At 39.4% G+C, this 19,989-nt stretch overlaps 1 protein-coding gene across 5 annotated transcripts in view; it reads right to left on the reverse strand.

Moving 5' to 3' along the window:
* DPY19L1 (dpy-19 like C-mannosyltransferase 1) overlaps window positions 1–19,597 on the reverse strand; it is a 102,579-nt gene extending 82,982 nt beyond the window's left edge. For 3 of the 5 annotated variants that reach the window (XM_030551346.1, XM_030551347.1, XM_030551345.1), the window contains exons 1-7: window positions 19,251–19,595; window positions 18,172–18,240; window positions 11,990–12,014; window positions 10,599–10,686; window positions 9,811–9,948; window positions 6,695–6,815; window positions 4,765–4,858 (exon numbers count right to left, since the gene is read on the reverse strand). In XM_030551346.1, the coding sequence (XP_030407206.1) occupies window positions 4,765–4,858; window positions 6,695–6,815; window positions 9,811–9,948; window positions 10,599–10,686; window positions 11,990–12,014; window positions 18,172–18,240; window positions 19,251–19,560 (845 nt within the window). In that variant the 5' untranslated portion in view covers window positions 19,561–19,595. Of the gene's footprint in view, window positions 1–4,764; window positions 4,859–6,694; window positions 6,816–9,810; window positions 9,949–10,598; window positions 10,687–11,989; window positions 12,015–18,171; window positions 18,241–19,250 lie in introns of all 5 variants that reach the window. The other 2 variants (XR_003998885.1, XM_030551348.1) reach the window with 2 other exon arrangements.
* Window positions 19,598–19,989: the final 392 nt, after the last annotated feature.

Raw genomic sequence — 19,989 nt, forward strand, 5'->3', positions numbered from 1 at the left:
TAGGCGAATGTTACACCAAAACGTTAGTACTAAATCTAGTACTGAAACAGACTGACTAAAAAATAATCTGATGTGGACAAAAAAAGTGTTAAGCAGCTACACAGTACGTTCTGTTTTTCTGGAAATATGGAAGTACTACAGCAGTGCCCTCTTGTGTTGCTGTACAGTAATAAGGTCTTCATTTTCCTAGAAAATAGTGTTTACTGCTTTATAATTCAGAAATATAATTGTGCTGTGGGTCAAAAGAGAGATAGGAAGGTTTAGCTCTGGAGTAATGTTTTTTTTAAACCAGTACTATTTACATTAATTTTGGAGTTTTGAAGTTACAAGAGTACAAAACCTGTCCAAGAATAAACAGTGGTTATTTTGAAAGCACTTTGTCTTTAAACAGCTCAAAAAATTGCTGATTTTAAAAATTAAATTTTGTAAGCTGCAAAATTAGTCCACAACATGGACTTATGTCTTGGGAAATTATTGTAAACATGATCAGGATATTAAACATTTACAGATCTTGACACAGTTCACACTTTAAAAGTATTTTCCTTTGTGTTTTTAGTTTGCATACTTTCTGTCCAATTGTTAACTAGCTCTTAAATTATGCAGTATTTTAAAATTATATACAAAAACTAATTCTGCTGACCAAACAAAGGATAAATCCTAGTTTATTTTTTGTTACAATAAAAAGCAATAAAATAATGCAGTTTAAAAAAAAAAACTCCTGTAGAAGCGGTTAGGGGTTAAAAAAAAAACAACAGATAAATATTCAAAGATCCTGGAGCCACCAAAAACCGTATGTCATGCAGAATCAATGAGGTCCAGGTACAACTCTGTGGGGAGAATTAAAAAAGACTCCTGTAGAAGCAGTTAGGGGTTAAAAAAAAAACAACCAGATAAATACTCAAAGATCCTGGAGCCACCAAAAACCGTAAGTCATGCAGAATCATTGAGATCCGGGTACAACTCTGTGAGGAGGATTAAACAAATCAACAGGGTGCTGAAACACTCACAAAAATAGATCTTCTATAGAACTACGCAATGCTGTATCTAAGATATAACCTTTCCATTACATTAATACTAAAAATGTCAAAATCAAAAACACGTGATTAACAAAGAAACAAAGGTGCTGCCTTCAGAAACAAATTAAAAATAAGAACTATGGAAAATAAAGATAAATATAGTTTAAGGAATATACTGAAAGTAAACAATCCATGATATAATACTACAGTGTAAGTACCAACTCTTAATTGCATTATGCATGCTGTAGCATTATATATGCCTACCGGGAGCATTAGCTTACCACAAGGGAAGACAGTTTAGACTACTGAAGCACAGAATAGTATTGAACTCCCAGTAAGCATAATCTTTTCCTGGAAAAAGTTATTACAGGGTTTGTTTGGGAAGAGTATTGGGGGTCTTTCTTGGAGGAGGAGAAGGAAGATTATATTTAAGACTTTGCTAACTTGGCGGTTTGGTGATAACAATGCCATACTACTATGCGCAAGTTGCAGAAGGGGGACAGCACACACATGCACATAAAAAAAGGATAGGAACTATACACACTGTGGATCTCTTGATCAAATACTGGGCTAGTGTGGAAGGAGGAGAGGCACAAAATTAATTTTTTTTTTTACTTTAAAAAATAGGCTCTTCAGCCGGAAGCTGCATACTACAGGTTTCTGAAAACTAGAAATTTGAGTTTTATTATTTAATTAATTAAGTCATATTTATGAGTGTTCTGTACTGAAATAAGAAAGACCTGATTAGGTAGGTTTCAGTTGGCCACTTGCTGGTTGCAATGAAGGGACTGCTATTTTTGACTTCCTAGATATGATACGCTGAAGTTCAGAGACAATTAATTAAAGAAAAAATTATTTATAATTAATTATTCAAGGTAGTGGGAAGAACATAAAAAATAAGCTATAGTTTAGAGGTAGCGGAGGGAGTAGGGCAAACAGTGGTAACTCCTTGAGGTACAACACAAGGCCTAAATTTTCTGTTCTTCACCGCTTTGGCTAGAGGCGTAGAAGGACTGAAACCCTCACAAATTGCACAGGCGCTAGAGCAGGTACTTTCCATTATCCAAATGCAACTCTTCAGTCAGTTGAAAGAGCAACAAAGATAGAGAGCCAAGATCTCACTGCTGGGGCAACGGAAACAAAATTAACAGGGTCCTTCCAGGTTCTCCATGTTCTGGGGCACCCTACAAACAGAATCATTTCCATCCTACAACCAGAAAGTTCCTGCAAACTATTTCATGAACAGAAGTTAGCATGGAGGAAGACTGATAAGCTTCTTCTGGTGGTTAATTGAGCTTCTGGCTCTCACTTCCTCAATCACTGATTAGCCAAAACTGCCAACCTGATTCTATGCAGCGTAGTTGTAGCCATGCACAGATCCAGGATATTAGAACGACAAGGTGGGCAAGGTAATATCTTTTACTGAACCAGCTTCTGTTGGTGAGCAAGACAAGCTTTCATGCCACACAGACCTGAAGAGGAGCTTTATGTGGCATGAAAGCTTGTCTCTCTCATCAACAGAAGTTGGTGTAATAAAAGATATTACCGCACCCAACCTAATTCTAATCACTTCAGAATGGTCTGCCCTTTGATTTTTCATTTCTCATGCAGATGTATAAGCCCCCTCAATCTCCAAGTAGTCAAGAATTACAGCCATACTAGATTACCAATTGTTTATCTAGCCCATTGTCAGAGACAGGATACTGGACAACAACAAATGGTTCAGGGGAAAGGAAAAAAAAAAGAAACCCCTAGTGGACATTCATGGAATCATTTGCCATAGAGAAGTTTTTTTCATAAGCCCTAGCAGCTACTGGTTGGCTTATGCCTTGAATAAGGAATTTAAACCCTTGTTTCATCATTTACCTTTTTTTTATATGTATCTGTAAATGTATATATGAGAGTATGAATGCTCTCATACTCAATAAAAATGTCTAATACTACCAAGTTATTAGCTTCCATATCTTGTAGCAATTAATTCAATTGGTTGGTTATTAGGAAAAGGGGGAGGTTTTAAAAAAAATCCTTTCATCAGTTTTAAGTGTGTTGCTTTTTTATTTCATTGGATGATCTCCTATTCTTGTATTATGGGGGAGGGAAAATAGGAGCACCCTATTTTCTCTCTGGCATTATTTTCACACTAATGATATACCATCTTCCTTTATAGAGGACAGTGGAAAATCCGGAGGATCAGCTTTTTGAAGCTCAAAAGCAGCACTTGGTCCAATAAAAGATATTACCTACCCTATCTTGTATCTCAATAGATAACACTTCAGAAATCTAAACTTCTATACAACTTGAACTGCAGGTGGCTTGTATTTAAATTAAACTATTTAATTTCACTACTGAATCTCTGAGTCCAACTCAGGAGACAAATTATTGAGAACTTAAAAGACAATAATGAGCTTTGAGTGACATTAGAATAAAATGTGGATTTTACTTTAAACTGCCTGCAGTATCCTCAACCTGACAGGCCTCCCTTGTACATAAAGGTTATCTGTTGCCTCAGAACATGCTGCATTCATCTATTAGAATATCAAATATACACACACACAAAAATCAGATGAACCTCTGTAGCACAGGAAATACAATATCACCCCTGAAATTTGAGTGCCCAGAGTGTAATAAGTCATTATCTCTATACCACCAGCCCATATTCAGAAGAGTACAGAAGCAGAAAAGCAAAGAGCAGAGAAGTAAAGTAAGAGACCAATTCATCTATTGCCCACTCAATTATTATTTGTTTCTGCACCAGTCTTATGGGAATAAAGGGAAGTACCAGCACATCATGTTCAATAGAAAAACAGAAGCGTAACCAAGTCCATTTTGGTTCCTGAATTGCATACAGATACTGTAAATAAAAACAGAAATTCACAACAAGAGGAAATGTATGCAACTCTTTGTTTCTGTAAGATTGCACCAACTGAGAAGGAAATAAACCTCAGTCATATGGTTTTTAGATAAGTACCTTAAGTTAAATCAATAGCCATGTTAAATAGCACAGTACAGCTGCAACCAAAGCAAAATAAAACTCTGGATTTGGTTAGAGTAGGGGGTAGGCAACCTATGGCACAGGTGCTGAAGGCGACACGCAAGCTGATTTTCAGTGGCACTCTCACTGCCTGGGTCCTGGACACTGGTCCAGGGGCTTCTGCATTTTAGTTTAATTTTAAATTAAGCGTCTTAAACATTTTAAAAATCTTATTTATTTTACATACAACAATAGTTTAGTTATATATTATAGACTTATAGAACGAAACCTTCTAAAAATATTAAAATGTATGACTGACACACGAAACCTTAAATTAGAGTGAATAAATGAAGACTTGGCACACCACTTCTGAAAGGTTGCCAACCCCTGGGTTAGAGGTATAACTGAACATCTACATTTAAAAAGAAAATGTGTTACATTAATAACTGAGTTGATGATGTCAAATGTTATTAAAAATGTATACTATCCTGCTTACTGATTTCCAAATGCTACCTCCTTGATATTTTTATCTTCTCATATTTGCTTAGTTGTCATCCAAATTAAGGGATTAACTAGTTCCTCTACAAAAACAGTGTATGTTGAATACTAACATGTAAATAATGCCTCAAAATAATTGCTTCACTGAATATCTCAAAAAACACATTTCTACTTTAAAAAGTTATTAAAATGTTTACAAACATTATAATTTTACTAAAAAACAAACATCTGTTACCGTTGAAATTACTTTCAATTACTTTCAAAGAATAACTGTCTTACCTTAGGTATGTGCCATATATGAAGAACAATGACATCATTACTCCATTTAAAAGAAAGATCACAGCAACATAAAAAGAAGCAGGGTCTCCCAATCCTAACAAACAGCAATTAATATACAGATATTGACAAAAATATACTAATAGGACAGATTTTAAATGTATATCTACTCTAGCATCAAAAAGTCAGAACAACATGTTATATAGAATGTTACCTTACCACATGTATATAGAGAAAAATTAAAATAATTTCTTTTTTGATATCTCCAAGCTAACTGTGGGAGTAGGTAAGAGGACTGCACCACCAGAAAATCTGTGAATCAGATGCAGTCTCAAGGCATTCAAAAACAAAAAAAGTCCTACAATAAAGATAATTTAAATAGCCATGTTCAATACATAAGGGCTGGCAAGGAAAAGATGACACCCGGGTCTGCAGACATCATTCCCTACATGCTGAAAACATAGGAGGGAATTTCTTCAAAACTGAGGATGAATTGGCTGGCATGTATGGAAGCCCTGATAAGCATCACCATATTACCTCTTAAAGAAGTCAGGAGAATAATTCAAAATATCTTGCTTTTGATTAAGTTAGATAAAAAGTGAATTGTTCTGTCTCTGAATGGAATCATTATTTTTTGGGGTAGCTTAAGAATAATGAAGTACTAAAACAGTTACAGCAGAAGTGAATTAGGTTTCTCTTAATAGAGGGCAATTCATACATGCACAAATCCCACAATATACATTTACAATTCAAACTAATCAATTAACTTTTTATTCCATTACCAGTAGTTTTAACATTTATATTTATTTAAAAAACAAAATGATATACCTCTTAAGGTAAAATCGGATTTAAAGTCTGTTCCATAAAAGTTTTTAAAGATTTTTTTAATTAAATGTGAATCTTATTTATACAGCTCAGTTAAATTATAGCATATTTCTACATTTCAAGAGACAAAATGAAAAGGCTGTTTTACAAGACGCCTTTTGTACGTAAGGTATCATAAAAAGCTCTATCACACATTATCAAGCACATTCCTCCACATCTAAAACAGCAGTTGGTCATGCCCAAGCTCTGGGAACTAAAGATCAGATACAAGATCTTCACATCCGTTCCAGACCATTTAAACTGCGTGAAAGATCCCGATTACCCCAGGAGAGGATTCCCCCAGTGCAACCACTACGGAAAACACTATGGAAGGCTGCCTTCTGAAACTCCCTCACAAGCTCTGGTGTATGGGACGTGTAGAAGGCAGGGTCGCAGCACTGCAGATATTTGAGTAGCAATGTTACCCAGACAGCAGCCCAGGGAGGCTTGTCTAAATTATGCCAGTGGCCACTGTGGCCCTCAGAGCAACCCAGAATTGGAAGGGCTCAAAGACAGCTTAAAACCAATTTAGGCTTACCTCCACTACAACAATTGATTGAGTTTATACCCTTGATTTACTGCACTCAAGCTAACCAAGCTCAAGTGAGACAGACCAAAATGCAAAACACTCCACTTTCACAGTGGAATTTGGTTAGCAGCTGAGGAATTACAATTCGAGCTGCTGCATGCCCACTACATTACCAACTCCTGTGTACGCAGCATTGCGGCTTCAACTCAGCCTCCTCAACAGGCCCATTAACTCAAGCTAGACATTTTTGCACATGGACAAGAGTTGGGTTAGAGGCAAAACAAGTTATAGCTCAAGCTAGTGCTGCAGTGAAGACAAGCCCCTAGTTCTCACCACCTGGGCTGCAAGTTCTGTGCTATACCTCTACAACGCATAGCACAAAATCCCTCTTTTTCCATGTTTTTCATATGCTATGTGGCAAAATTCACTAAAACACTGGCTTAACTAAATGAACATGAGTCAGTGATGAACATACACTAACATTACTGATTCCAAAAGACATGCAAAACCACAAGAATACACTAAGTGAAAAAAACTTGCCTTCACAGCTTTCAACAGGACTAAGCCCTTCTCCTCTGTTTACAGTCCAGCATGTCTTGGTCTGAAGACCAATAAAATCCATTACCCCTGTGTATATGCGGTACCAGCTGGCTAGGACCACCTGTGTAGAAAATAGGATTTAAAGTTTCTAAGTAGGAACTTAGATCTAGAGATTAATACTATACCTAAGGCAGCCTTTCAAACAGCCAGGAACCAGTGAAATACCATGAAAGTGTTTCCAAGGTTCTACATTTTTAATTTCTACAAAACTAAGCATTTTGGGGATGATTCACTCTGAATACCAACATAGCTCTATTGCTCAGCATTAGGCCATGTCTACATCTAAAAGTTTGCAGCGCTGGTTGTTACAGCTGTATTAGTACAGCTGTATAGGGCCAGCGCTGCAGAGTGGCCACACTTACAGCAACCAGCGCTGCAAGTGGTGTTAGATGTGGCCACACTGCAGCGCTGTTGGGCGGCTTCAAGGGGGGGTCCGGGAACGCGAGAGCAAACCGGGAAAGGAGACCCGCTTCGCCGCGGTTTGCTCTCGCGTTCCCGGAGCCACCCAGCAAACCGCAGGGAAGGAGACCTGCTTGCTCGGGGTTCCGGGAACGCGAGAGCAAACCGGGAAAGGAGACCCGCTTCGCAGCGGTTTGCTCTCGCGTTCCCGGAGCCACCCAGCAAACCGCAGGGAAGGAGACCTGCTTGCTCGGGGTTCCGGGAACGAGAGAGCAAACCGGGAAAGGAGACCAGCTTGATTACCAGAGGCTTCCTCCTTCCACGGAGGTCAAGAAAAGCGCTGGTAAGTGTCTACATTGGATTACCAGCGCTGGATCACCAGCGCTGGATCCTCTACACCCGAGACAAAACGGGAGTACGGCCAGCGCTGCAAACAGGGAGTTGCAGCGCTGGTGATGCCCTGCAGATGTGTACACCTTCAAAGTTGCAGCGCTGTAACTCCCTCACCAGCACTGCAACTTTCTGATGTAGACAAGCCCTTAGTGTTAACACTATACCTGCTTAACATCGGAAGTCTATATACTCATCAACCTAAGGCAGTGGTTCTCAACTTTTCCAGACTACTGTACCCCTTTCAGGAGTCTGATTTGTCTTCCATACCCCGAAGTTGCACCTCAATTAAAAATACTTGCTTACAAAATCAGATCTAAAAATACACAAACGTGTCACAGCACACTATTGCTGAATGACTGCTTACTTTCTCATTTGTACCATAACACTATAAAAATCAATTGGAATATAAATACTGTACTTACATTTTAGGGCACAGTAAATAGAGCAGTATAAAGAAGTCATTGTCTGTATGACATTTTAGTTTATACTGACTTCACCGGTGCTTTCTATGTAGCCTGTAGTAAAACTAGACAAATATCCAGATGACTTGATGTACCCCCTAGAAGACCTTTGCACACCTCCAGGGATACACATACCTCTGGTTGAGAACCACTGTATTCAGAACCATGCAGGAATTGGTATATTTGAACATTTTATTGAAAGAACTCTATGGGCCAACTTTGCATAGCAGATGTGTCTCAGATGGTCCCAAATTTTGCCCACAAAGTTGGCAAAACATGCATAGAACAAGTTGTCAAACAACAAAGTATCCAAATACCCTATTCACACCCCTCTAACATAAGATTGAATTCATCTGACCAGGATACCTCTAGATATCTGACACAGAGAAATGGTTAGCATGAAACTGAGATATCTCTTTAGGGAAAATAATCACACAGACATGAAGAATTGCATAATGTTCTTTACGGATCACTAAGAAAGAAGGAGAACACAATAAAGCTACCTCTTGGCATGGCCAGAATAATAGTAATAGTAATGGACAAATCCTGAGTTCCGTATTCAGGTTTTTACTCCCTTCTTATTCAGGCTAATTCCTATAGAGAGAATTGGAATTTATCTAAGGACCTCAGAATTTGCCATAATACCATACTTCCATAGTACTGCCTTCCATTCAAAGATCTTAATGCATTTTACAATCAAGAATGAATTAAGCCTCAACACTCCTGAGAGATAGGAAATAGTATTATCCTCATTTTACAGATAGACAATCTAAGGCACAAAAGTCAAGGCAAGATAGAAAGTCTGGCTGAACTGAAAATAGAACTTAGGCTATTTATTACTGAAAGCTGTGCTTTAATCACAAGACCATCATTTATTCAATTGCCATCACAAAGAACATCTAAACTGACCAGAGGAAAAACAAATTCAGATCTTCAAGAATGTCAGATACACTCATAATTAAAGTTCCAAGCAATGAAAACTGTGACCTAACATAAAAGGTAGATCAAAGAAAGTTGCACTATTTTGTATATAAGCTAGATTCATAAAAAACTTGATTTAGTCAGATAATGAAATAGTCTCAAATATTCGTAAATACAAAGTAATAGCAGGCAATCTTCCCTAAGAGTTCCATGTTTTGCATTTATTTCTCAACATGGAAGTCAAACTATGATTCATAGATTAAGGTCAGGATCTAATCTAATCTCCTGCATACCACCAGCCAAAAATCCTCACTCAGTGATCTCTGCATCAAGCCAATAAAAAAATTGTTATTTACTCTACAGTAACTGTAGTCCTTCAAGATATGTTGTTCACATGCACACAACCTGCTCACTAACAGTGCCTCCTAAACAGTTTCTTAAAGAAATGGTTGGTGATGTGAAAGAAACAGGTTACCCTGAGATTAAGCGGCATCACCAACCTGCCAGTCTTCAATAGAGGGAAGAAAAACAAGAAAGCAAGGGAAGAATGAAAACAGATTGCAACTGAAGAGTGGAAAATTAAGGTGTGAAAAATGGCTACAGTTTGATTGACTGCTACCTGCTTGAAATCAGTGAGGGGGCACACACCAGTGGAAACCAAATCATAGAAACATATAATAGCTACCTAATTTAAACAAAGAAGTTACCATACAATACTTAAATTCAATTACAATATAATTAAATGTTTATTTCAGGGAATACTTCTTTCTGCCCTATAGCAGTATCACCCTTTTCAGCACAATCTTTACTTTCTAAATAAAACACTAGGACATTAACCAGAGTTTTCACAGAAACAGGTGCTCCTTTCAAAATATGGCTTACCTCTGGATAAAGATTGAACCTTTTTAATGTGTTAATCATCAGCGGATATTCGGTTAGTTTATCATTCATAATCATCCACATTCCATTCCAAAATGATGGTGCTTCAACAATGGTCTTGAAATAGGAATAATAAAGGCCCTAAAAGGATACATAACTTAGCAGAAATTAATCAGGTAGTACTATTTATATTATCCTACATAAGATTCTCTTTTTTAAGTGGAATTCATTATTATAAGACTAAGACAAAGTTAGTCAGGATAACTACACAATTTTCCAAGTTTCTTCATGTTAATACCATTTTGAAACTCAGTTGTCCAAAACACCCAGAGAACTTCCATTTTGTCTCAAAAGAAGCATGAAATACTATAGAGAAAGGTAGTTAAAAATATCCCATGCAGTTAGGATATACGTTTCATTAACAAAGTGACAGAGAAACTGGTACATGGGGGTAAATATTAACTTTTTAAATGTGTGCTTCATTAATTAATAACTTTATAAAGTTATGAAATATGGTATTTAAAATTGTACATATTTTATTGTACATTAGGTCACAATATCATATATTTAAAATAAAATATTTTTGAAAACCATTTGAAAGGGAACTGAATTTATATAGAAATTGATAACTTAAAATTAACAGAAATATGTTTCTTATAAAGCATTTGTATATGTTATTTTTTCTTGCTGTGGAATTTTGGAAGTTATACAATCAATTATTGCAGACAAGCTTCCAAGACTATAACGTCTCTTTTTATTTAAAATTATTTAGAGGAAAAAAAAGATCTAACCATTTCAGTGCGAAAAGCCATCTCTCTTTCCAGCGTCGAGAGGTGAGAAAAATGACGGTCATTTTCAAAAAGAGTTGTAATATGACACCTGCATGAATAAAACCTATTCAGTTTCAATGTTCGGGTTTTGAAACCAGTACTGATTTATACATACCAAAGCCTTTAGTAAATATTTTCACATCAGAAAACACAGCAGACCTAATGCAGCTACTGTAATTCAGTCTGATGTCATATTGATTACTTTCCACTCTCTCTCTTCACACTATCCATTTTAAGTGAGTTAACTAAAATAAAGAGAACGTGAATCTACAAGTGTCTCTTGCAATACCATTAAAAAGGGATTTTTTATAAAATCAAATACATATATACATAATATTTTATAATAAATATAGTGCAAGAGACACAGGGATCAAAAGCTAAGTATTCTTAGAACTAACAAATCTGACTTCAGGGAAGGACATTCTGATGTATGCCCACCAAATCAGTGAATGGTCTGGGGGGAGGGAGCGAGGACACTTGCCAGAGGAAATATAGAGTTTGCCTCTACAATTATGCTGAGTAGCGCTGGCTCCTTCTCCAGAAGAGAGGGGAGGAAAAAGGAGCAGATCAGACAGAACAGCCAGGTTCCTCTATCCCTTTATTAGGAGGAGGGAAGTTGCAAGAGAAACAGCACTAGATACTGTTAGGTTTGGGGGTTTCGTTATAGGTTTTGGTGGGTTGAGTTTTTTTATTTTGTTTTTTTTGGAGGAGGGAATTAGAAGGCCTAGGGCAGCAGAATGGCTGGAGTTGCTACAGTTTTTTCCACAGATAGGTAGAAAAGCAGTCACTGATCCTTTCACAGATATTGCACCTTTAAAAAGTGGGGAGTGGGACTGGAGCTGAGGTCTTAGGAAGAGCAGAAGTAACTGGGAGGCAAAGAGCCTACTGTGCATACAAGAGAGCTAGCATTAAGCAGAGAAGCCCTGAAAAGAGGCAAAATGGGATACAGAATTAGTGCATTTATTGATGGGCAGAATTAAATGGGGAACAGAAAGGATTTATTTGGGGGCTCTCAGAACTGACTGGATGATAGGAAGGAGTGCCAGTGAAAATATGCATGGCTTTGAGGGTCACTGCCATACAGGTATTTTGCACCCACACAGTAGACTCAGCCCTTGAGCAAAACATTTAGGGGAAATCTTTCAAGTCCAGAATCACAAAAACAGAACAATTCTATGTTAAAGATGACAACTTTCACTGAAAGGAAAGATATGAATCTAAAGGATAAATTAGTAACCCCAGTGGCTTATCTATCTATCCATCAATCCATATATATCATACTTCCCTTTGTTTTAACATAGAAATATTACTAATTACTTATATCAACCTTAAGTCAATAAAAATAATCTTACCAGTGTAAAACTCCTGCAAAAGCAGCTGTTTACAAAAAAAAAAAAGGGGGGGGGGTGAGTGTCTTCATTATCAAACATTTCAACTTAAACAATGTTCTTCAAAATAATTACAGAACAGTTATCAGGGACTTGCACACTGGGACAGTGCTCATCTCAGCTTCTAGGAGAAGGAAGGAATAGGAGTAACCTGAGCTGCTTTTAAGATGAATTTTTTGACCAACACTTAAGCATCTGGAATTAAATGGACAATATTAATACATAATACTTCAATACATACCATGGATCATTCAAATGGACCAATTAGAATTCAAGCCATTTATTTCAAATGTCAAGAAAAAAAATAAGCTGTTAAAAGCCAAATGTCACAACTAAACTTTGCTGACACAGTACACTTTAATACATCTAAGACAGCAATACTAGTCAGATTTTTTAAAAGTAATATAATCTACAGTTAGCAACTTTTATGTCACAAGATATCTTGTATTGAACAAAAACTAGAGGCAAAACAAAGCCTATATGACTAAAGCAAAAAACAAGCACAATGTCTATGTATTATGTCAAAGAAAAAAGTTACTTACAATTACACCTCTACCCCGATATACCCTGGGCCTCGGGAGACAAAAAATCTCACCATGTTACAGGTGAGACCGCGTTATATCAAACTTGCTTTTCCCCCCCACCCCATTCCTTGTTCCCTGACGCCCCATCCAGAGACCCCCACCCCTAATCACCCCCAGGATCCCACTCCCTACCCAACCCCCCTGTCCCCTGACTGCTCCGATCCCTATCCACCCCTCCCCGTCCCCCGACAGGCACTCACCGGCAGTGGCAAGAAGCGGAGCAGCCTGGCTCCAGTCCACTCCACCCTGCCAGCTCCCAGCCACGGCACTCCACTTCCCGCCGTCAGTGAGTGAAGAGAGGTTGGGGAAAGGATGCCCCCCTGCATTCACCTGTGGCCCGAAGTGGAGCGCCACGGCTGGGAGCTGGCTGGGGCTGGGCTGCTCCGCTTCCCACTGCAGGTGAGTGCAGGGAGGTTGGGGAAGGATGCCTCCCGTACTCACCTGTGGCGGGAAGTGGAGCGTTGCAGCTGGGAGCTGGCGGAGCGGAGTGGGCTGGGGCCGGGCTGCTTTGCTTCCGCCGCTGCTGAGTGCGGTGGGGGATCCTTTCCCCCAAGCAACACGGCCAGGGCCAGGTAAGCAGAGCGGGCTGCTCCAGGCCCCCTGCTAATCCCCTGGGCCACTCTGGGACTACGGGGCCCCCAAAAGTGCCCTCCCACAGATCCTGCCCCCCCAGACAGCCCCCCGAGACCCTTTGCCCCTTATCAAACCCCTGCCCCAACACCCTTAACATACTGCTCAGAGCAGCATGTCAAAGCTTTATCGTGTTGTATGCGAACCCGCGTTCTATCAGGTCGCATTATATCGTGGTAGAGGTGTACTATGAAAATCTGTAATAAATGGCACAGAAAAACATTCCTTCCCCAGTAAACAAAATGCAGCTGAAAAAAAAAATCTATCTGAAAATAACATTACATATCGCTTTAAATAAAAACTTAAATGTTTGGTCATATAATTTTACACTAAACTTAAAATATTCTAAAGTTAAATATTTATAAATTTAACAAATACTTCTAGAGTAAATTACATATAAGGGTAGTCTAGTAGTCCCTGTGTTATTTTTTAATTAAATTCAATTTTACAGTTTCAACTTGTCACAGATTTTAACCTTACATACATCTACAATGAGCAGTGTAAAGAGAAAAGATTCACAGTTACATACAACCTCTAATTGTTTTTCATAATGCATTAAAACCAAATTTACAGTATTTCAATTTTAAAACTGAAATTAATTACATATTAAAACAAAGTATTGAAATTGTGTTTCACTTCAATCAAAGGTATTACATATATTTCATAGAGAAGCATATTCTTTAATTCAGCAGAAAAAGTTACATTTTACTGAATCCGTTTTTGAAGTTTGTATTAGTATTAAAATGTAAACACATTCACTTACATTAGGTTTTACAAGAATTTCTTATAGATCTTTTATTCAACTTCACAAATGCCGTTATTTGTTGTGCATATATGATGAAACTATGTCAATAATATCATGCTTGCTTGCAGTCATTACCTCCATATCTACATTTCAAAAGGCGGTGTGAGCAATTTTGCTCTGTTACACCATTGTAAGTTGAGTAGCTTCATTGACTTTAGTGGAATTATTCCAGATCTACACATTTTTTTTCCATTTATAGATCTGGCCCTGGATATTTTAAATTACATCAGAAATACATACTTAGTATATTTATGAAAAAGGCCACCTAAGTGTAATTTGTGAAATGTTCAAGGAGATTAGAGAGGCTATAAAAACTCAACAACAATGGGAGATTTCAACTATCCCCATATGGACTGGGTACATGTCACCTCAGGCTCAGGACGGGATGTAGAGAGAAATTTCTTGACGTCTTAAATGACTGTTTCTTGGAGCAGCTAGTCCTGGAACCCACAGGAGGAGAGAGAATTCTTGATTCAGCCTTAAATGGAGCACAGGATCTGACCCAAGAGGTGAATATAGCTGAGCCACTTGGTAATAGTGACCATAACATAATAAAATTTAACATACCTGTTGAGGGGAGAAACGCCACACAATCCCACCATGGTAGCATTTAATTTCAGAAAGGGGAACTACACAAAAATGAAAAAACTAGCTCAACCAAAATTAAAAGGTACAGTGCCAAAAGCGAAAGCCCGGCAAGCTGCATGGAAACTTTTTAAACATACCATAATAGAGGCTGAAATTAAATGCATACCTCAAATTAAAAAGCAGAGTATGAGGACAGAAAAGTGTCACTATGACTAAACAATGAAGTAAAAGAAGCAGTTAGAGACAAAAAAGGCATCCTTTAAAAAGTGGAAGTTAAAACCTCTCGAGGAAAATAGAAAGGAGCACAAACTCTAGCAAACTAAGTGTAATTATATAACTGGAAAGGCCAAAAAAGAATTTGAAGAACAGTTAGCCAAAGACTCAAAAAGTAACAACAACAAAAATGTTAAGTACATCAGAAGCAGGAAGTCTGCTAAACAACCAGTAGGGTCACTGGATGATTGAGATGCTAAAGGAGCACTCAAGAGCCATTGCAGAGAAACTAAATGAATTCTTCGCATTGGTCTTCACAGCTGAAGATGTAATGGAGATTCCCCAGCCTGAGCCATTCTTTTTAGGTGACAAATCCAAGGAACTGTCCAAGATTGAGGTGTCATTAGAGGAGTTTTTGGAACAAATGGATATATTAAACAGTAATGAGTCACCAATATCAGATGGTATTCACCTAAAACAGTGGTTCTCAAACTTATGCACGGGTGACCCCTTTCACAGAGCAAGCCTCTGAGTGCAACCTGCTGAAAAATTAAAAACACTTTTTAATATATTTAACACCATTATAAACGCTGGATGCAAAGCGGGATTTGGGGTGGAGACTGACAGCTCATGACCCGCCCTGTAATAACCTCACAACCCCCCCCCGAGGGGTCCTGACCCCTAGTTTGAAAACCCCTGACCTAAGAGTTCAGAAGGAACTCAAATGTGAAATTGCAGAACTATTAGCTGTGGTATTGTAACCTATCATTTAAATCTGCTTCTGTATCAGATCAGAGGAGGATAGCTAATGTGATGCCAATTTATAAAAAAAGCTCTAGAGGCAATACCTGCCATTACAGCCAGTAAGCCTAACTTCAGTACCAGGCATACTTGTTAAAACTATAGTAAAGAATAGAATTATCAGACACACAGATGATCACTATTTGTTGGTGAAGAGTCAACATGGTTTTTGTAAAGAGAAATTGTGCCCCACCAATCTCCTAAAATTATTTGAGTGGGTCAACAAGCATATGGACAAGAGTGATCCACTGGATATAGTTTGTCGGGATTTTCAGAAAGCCTTTGACAGGGTCCCTTCACCAAAGGCTCTGAAGCAAAGTAAAATATCATGGGATAAGAGGGAAGGTCCTCTCATGGATCAGTAACTGGTTAAAAGATAGAAAACAAAGGGTAGGAATAAATGGTCAGTTTTCAGAGTGGAGAGAGGTAAAAAGTGGAGTCACCCAGGAGTCTGTACTGGGACCAGTCCTATTCAACATATTCATAAATCTGGAAAAGTGGGTAAACAGTGAGGTGGAAAAATTTGCAGATAATACAAGAACTACTCAAGACAGTTGAGTCCAAAGCAGACTGTGAGGAGTTACAAAAGGATCTCACTAAACCGGATACTGGGCAACAAAAAGGCAGATGAAATTCAATGTTGATAAATGCAAAATAATGCACATTGGAAAACAAATAAAATGATGGAGTCTAAAGTAGCTGTTACCATTCAAAAAAGAAATCCTGGCGTCACTGTGGATAGTTCTTTGAAAACATCCACTCGATGTAGAGTGGCAGTCAAAACAGCTAACAGAATGTTGGGAATCATTAGGAAAGGAACAGATAATGAGACAGAAAATATCAGATTGCCTCTATATAAATCTATGGTATGCCCACATCTTGAATGCTGTGTTCAGATCAGGTCGCCCCATCTCAGGAAAGATATATTGGAATTGGAAAAGGTTCAGAAAAGCGCAGCAAAATGTATTAGGGGTATGGAACAGCTTCCATATGAGAAGCGATTTAAGACTGGGACTTTTCAGCTTGGAAAAGAGATGACTGAGGGGGGGATAAGATAGAGATTTATAACATTATGAATGGTGTGAAGAAAGTAAATAAGGAAATGTTATTTACTCCTTCTCATAACACAAGAACTAGGAGTCACCAAATCAAATTAATAGGCAAGTTTAAATCAAACAAAAGTAAATATTTCTTCACACAATGAAGTCAACTTGTGGAACTCTTTGCCAGATGATGTTGTGAGGTCAAAACTGTAACTGGGTTAAAAAGAGAAAAGTTCCTGGGGTATAGGTCCATCAGTGGCTATTAGCCAGGATGGGTAGGGATGCTGTTCCTAGTCTCTGTTTGCCAGAAGCTGGGAATAGGTGACACATAGCTGAAGTTGTGTATCTCTGATCGCCCCCGTGCGGTAGTGTAGACGAGCCCTTAGGAGATATCATTAAGATTAAATACCACTATCAGCAATATCACGCAAAAATTTTACATTACATTAATCTTATTTTACCACCAAATAACTTCAAAGATATTTAACGGATAAATAATTTGATATGTTTGTTGATTTTATTTTACTTTTTTTAACTTTAAGATCCAGCATTTTCATTTAACATGGCAAACACATTTTACAATCATTTTCAGTAATGTGGCAGTAAATTTAATTTTTGTCTCATAAGCATAATAATCAAGGAATCATCTTCCTCTACTCCTCAAAAATATAATAAATTTGATATTATATCCATGTATAGTTAAGTGCTCTTAAGATAATAATGCCAACTAACAAAGTGTTACAAAGATTACGGTATTGAAGCAATAAAGATCACAAGCTAGGGCATGTCTTGGAAAATAATGACTGACAAGAAGTAAGTTGATGATACTAAACTTCCATCTGATGCCATTAATCTCAGCCAGTTATTAATTTCTCCTGTAATGCCATTGTCCCAGGACACTTACTACCATATAAATAAAAAAAATTGAAAAATATGGGGCTATTTCCCCCTCCTTTTCCAAAGTTACATTCTGAACTCCTACACTAACAGAGTAATAATTTTCATAAATTGTATGGGAAAGAGGATGTTTATAATGTTAAGAATAAAAAGATTTAGCTGACTGAATAATTAGTCATTTATTACAATACAGACGCATTTCTAAGGAATTATGAAAAATCAAAAGTGTACACACAGATGCACACATATATGCACACCTCATAAAAAGTAACAAGTATCAGATGAATATGAATACATTAGTCTTGAAATTTGCATTTTAGCTTGCATAAAGGATTGCATAAAGGCTTAACTGTGCTCTCATTTAAGACAACACTAAACATTACTGAGAAGTCCATTCTAGATATTTATTTGTGAGTGAGTGGCGCACGAGCACCAGAGACACATACACACAATGCAACAGGAATGATAACTATCATGCAAAGAAGCATCAGGGTTCCCCCTCCCCAATTACATTCCACACAAACTCCGATATAGCACATTTTTATAAAGCAGTGAGACCTTAAGAGTAGTTGTTTGTCTCCTTACCTAGTATAAAAGTGAACCATATCTTGCTATCTGCTCTCACGATGAAGGCCCCTTTTTCTTCAATAAGTGCTGTAAAAAGAAAATAACTGTCTTAGCAGTATTTAGATTTAAACTTCAAACAATTAAAAGCAATTTCATTTAAAAAGACTGGTTGCAGGCTGCACCATTAATAGTCTATAGCCACCTTGACTTCAAAACAGCTGAGATAAACTGGTTACAGAGTGAATAAATATATTTAAAAACAAAAATCAAGGTGACTACAATAAATATTTTGTTTCTACAGAGTTTATGAGAAGTGTTTTTAAAGACATTTTGGACAAAAGAGAGACTAGTTAACAAACTAGATTTACATTTGAATTGTCCAACTTTGTAAAATAAAGTTTTGACTTTTTGTCTTTTGCACCAATCAATCCCTCAATCCTTTCACCAGGCACCGTCAAGTGCCAGGTAGATTATCCCAATAGTCATGAAGCTAAATACAATTAGCATTTTTTTTAAAAAAAGATGTAGTTTCTGATGCTGTACAAACGGTGTGTAATGTCCTGTATTGTTTTGATAAAAACCTTCAACATTATAAGGTTTGTTTGTTTTTCTCCTGCTTCATCGCTACTACTTCGGGGTCCTTTCTCCTTGGGCAATTGACTCTTATAGGAGTTGGAACAGTGAAACTGACCACACACGTCTGACTGCTGTCAACTCGTTAAATATACGGGGGAGGAATAGAAAGAACCCCCCCCACACACACACACACTTTTTCAGTTAGAGAGTTACCCTGAAACACAATTTCCAGGCAAACTGGTTTCCAATCTGCCAGCGGCCCTTGGACAGCGCGGGACATGCGGGGTGTTAAAGCCTCTCCTGCCCCAGGGGCTGCGCTGTCTGCCCGGGCGGGTGGCTGCGTGTGTCTGTCGCAGCAGCGCCCCAGTGTGCCGGGGACAGGAGCACGGAGCCGTGGCAGGGAGAGGGACCTCGGGGCTGATGCTCCCTGCGGGGAACAAATCCCGTTAACCCCCCTTCTCAGCGGGGGCACAAGATGGAGCCGGCTTTGGGCACAGCCCCCTCCCCTCGGTCCTGCTCACCTTGGAGCCCGTGTCTCCAGCCCCGGAGCGACCCCTCTCGGCCCAGGCCCAGCAATTCCCTCACCCTCTGGGCCAGGGGGCGGCAGGGTTTCTGGGGCTCGCTCTTGGCCCCTTTCCTCCCGGTTCCTCCCTTCCGCATGGCGCCGGCCCCGCACAACAGCTGCCTGCCTGGCTGCTTTAGCGGCAGCCCGCGGCCGCTCCTGGGGCTCGCTCCGGGCTGGGGCGCCCCAGTGGCTCGCGGCGGGGGCGGCTGAGCGCCGAGGGGCTTGAGCGGCGACTCTTTGTGTCTGCCTCGGGTTTGCACGACCATCTCCGCATAGTCCCTGCTAGCGGGGGCGGGGGCGGGGCCGGGGAAGGGCGACGCCCCGGGGCGGTCACGCTCCGCTCCTGCCCTGGCGGAGCTCAAGGGGTGGCGCTGGTGCTGGCCCGGGCCGCGCCGCCTGCTCCGCCCCGCAGGCCACGTGGAGCGCAGGAGCCGAGTCTCGCTCCCTCCCCTCAACAGGCACCGGGCGTTCTGCTGGTAACTGTCACAGCAACGGCCGGGCGCGCGCCAACGGCTCAGCCCGGCCTTCCTCTGGCTCCACCCTCGCTGCTCTGACCCCGGCAGCCGCCCTCCGCCAGTGCGGCTCTGCCTGCCTTGGCCCGTGCTGCTCTCCTCAGCCTGCGGCCTCGCTGCTGCTGCTGGGAAGCTTGTCCTGGTCGCCTTGCGCCTCAGCCCCCTCCTTCGGGCTGCCCCTCT

The sequence above is a fragment of the Gopherus evgoodei genome, chromosome 2 (assembly GCF_007399415.2).
Source record: "Gopherus evgoodei ecotype Sinaloan lineage chromosome 2, rGopEvg1_v1.p, whole genome shotgun sequence".
In the NCBI taxonomy this organism is placed as follows: domain Eukaryota; kingdom Metazoa; phylum Chordata; order Testudines; family Testudinidae; genus Gopherus; species Gopherus evgoodei.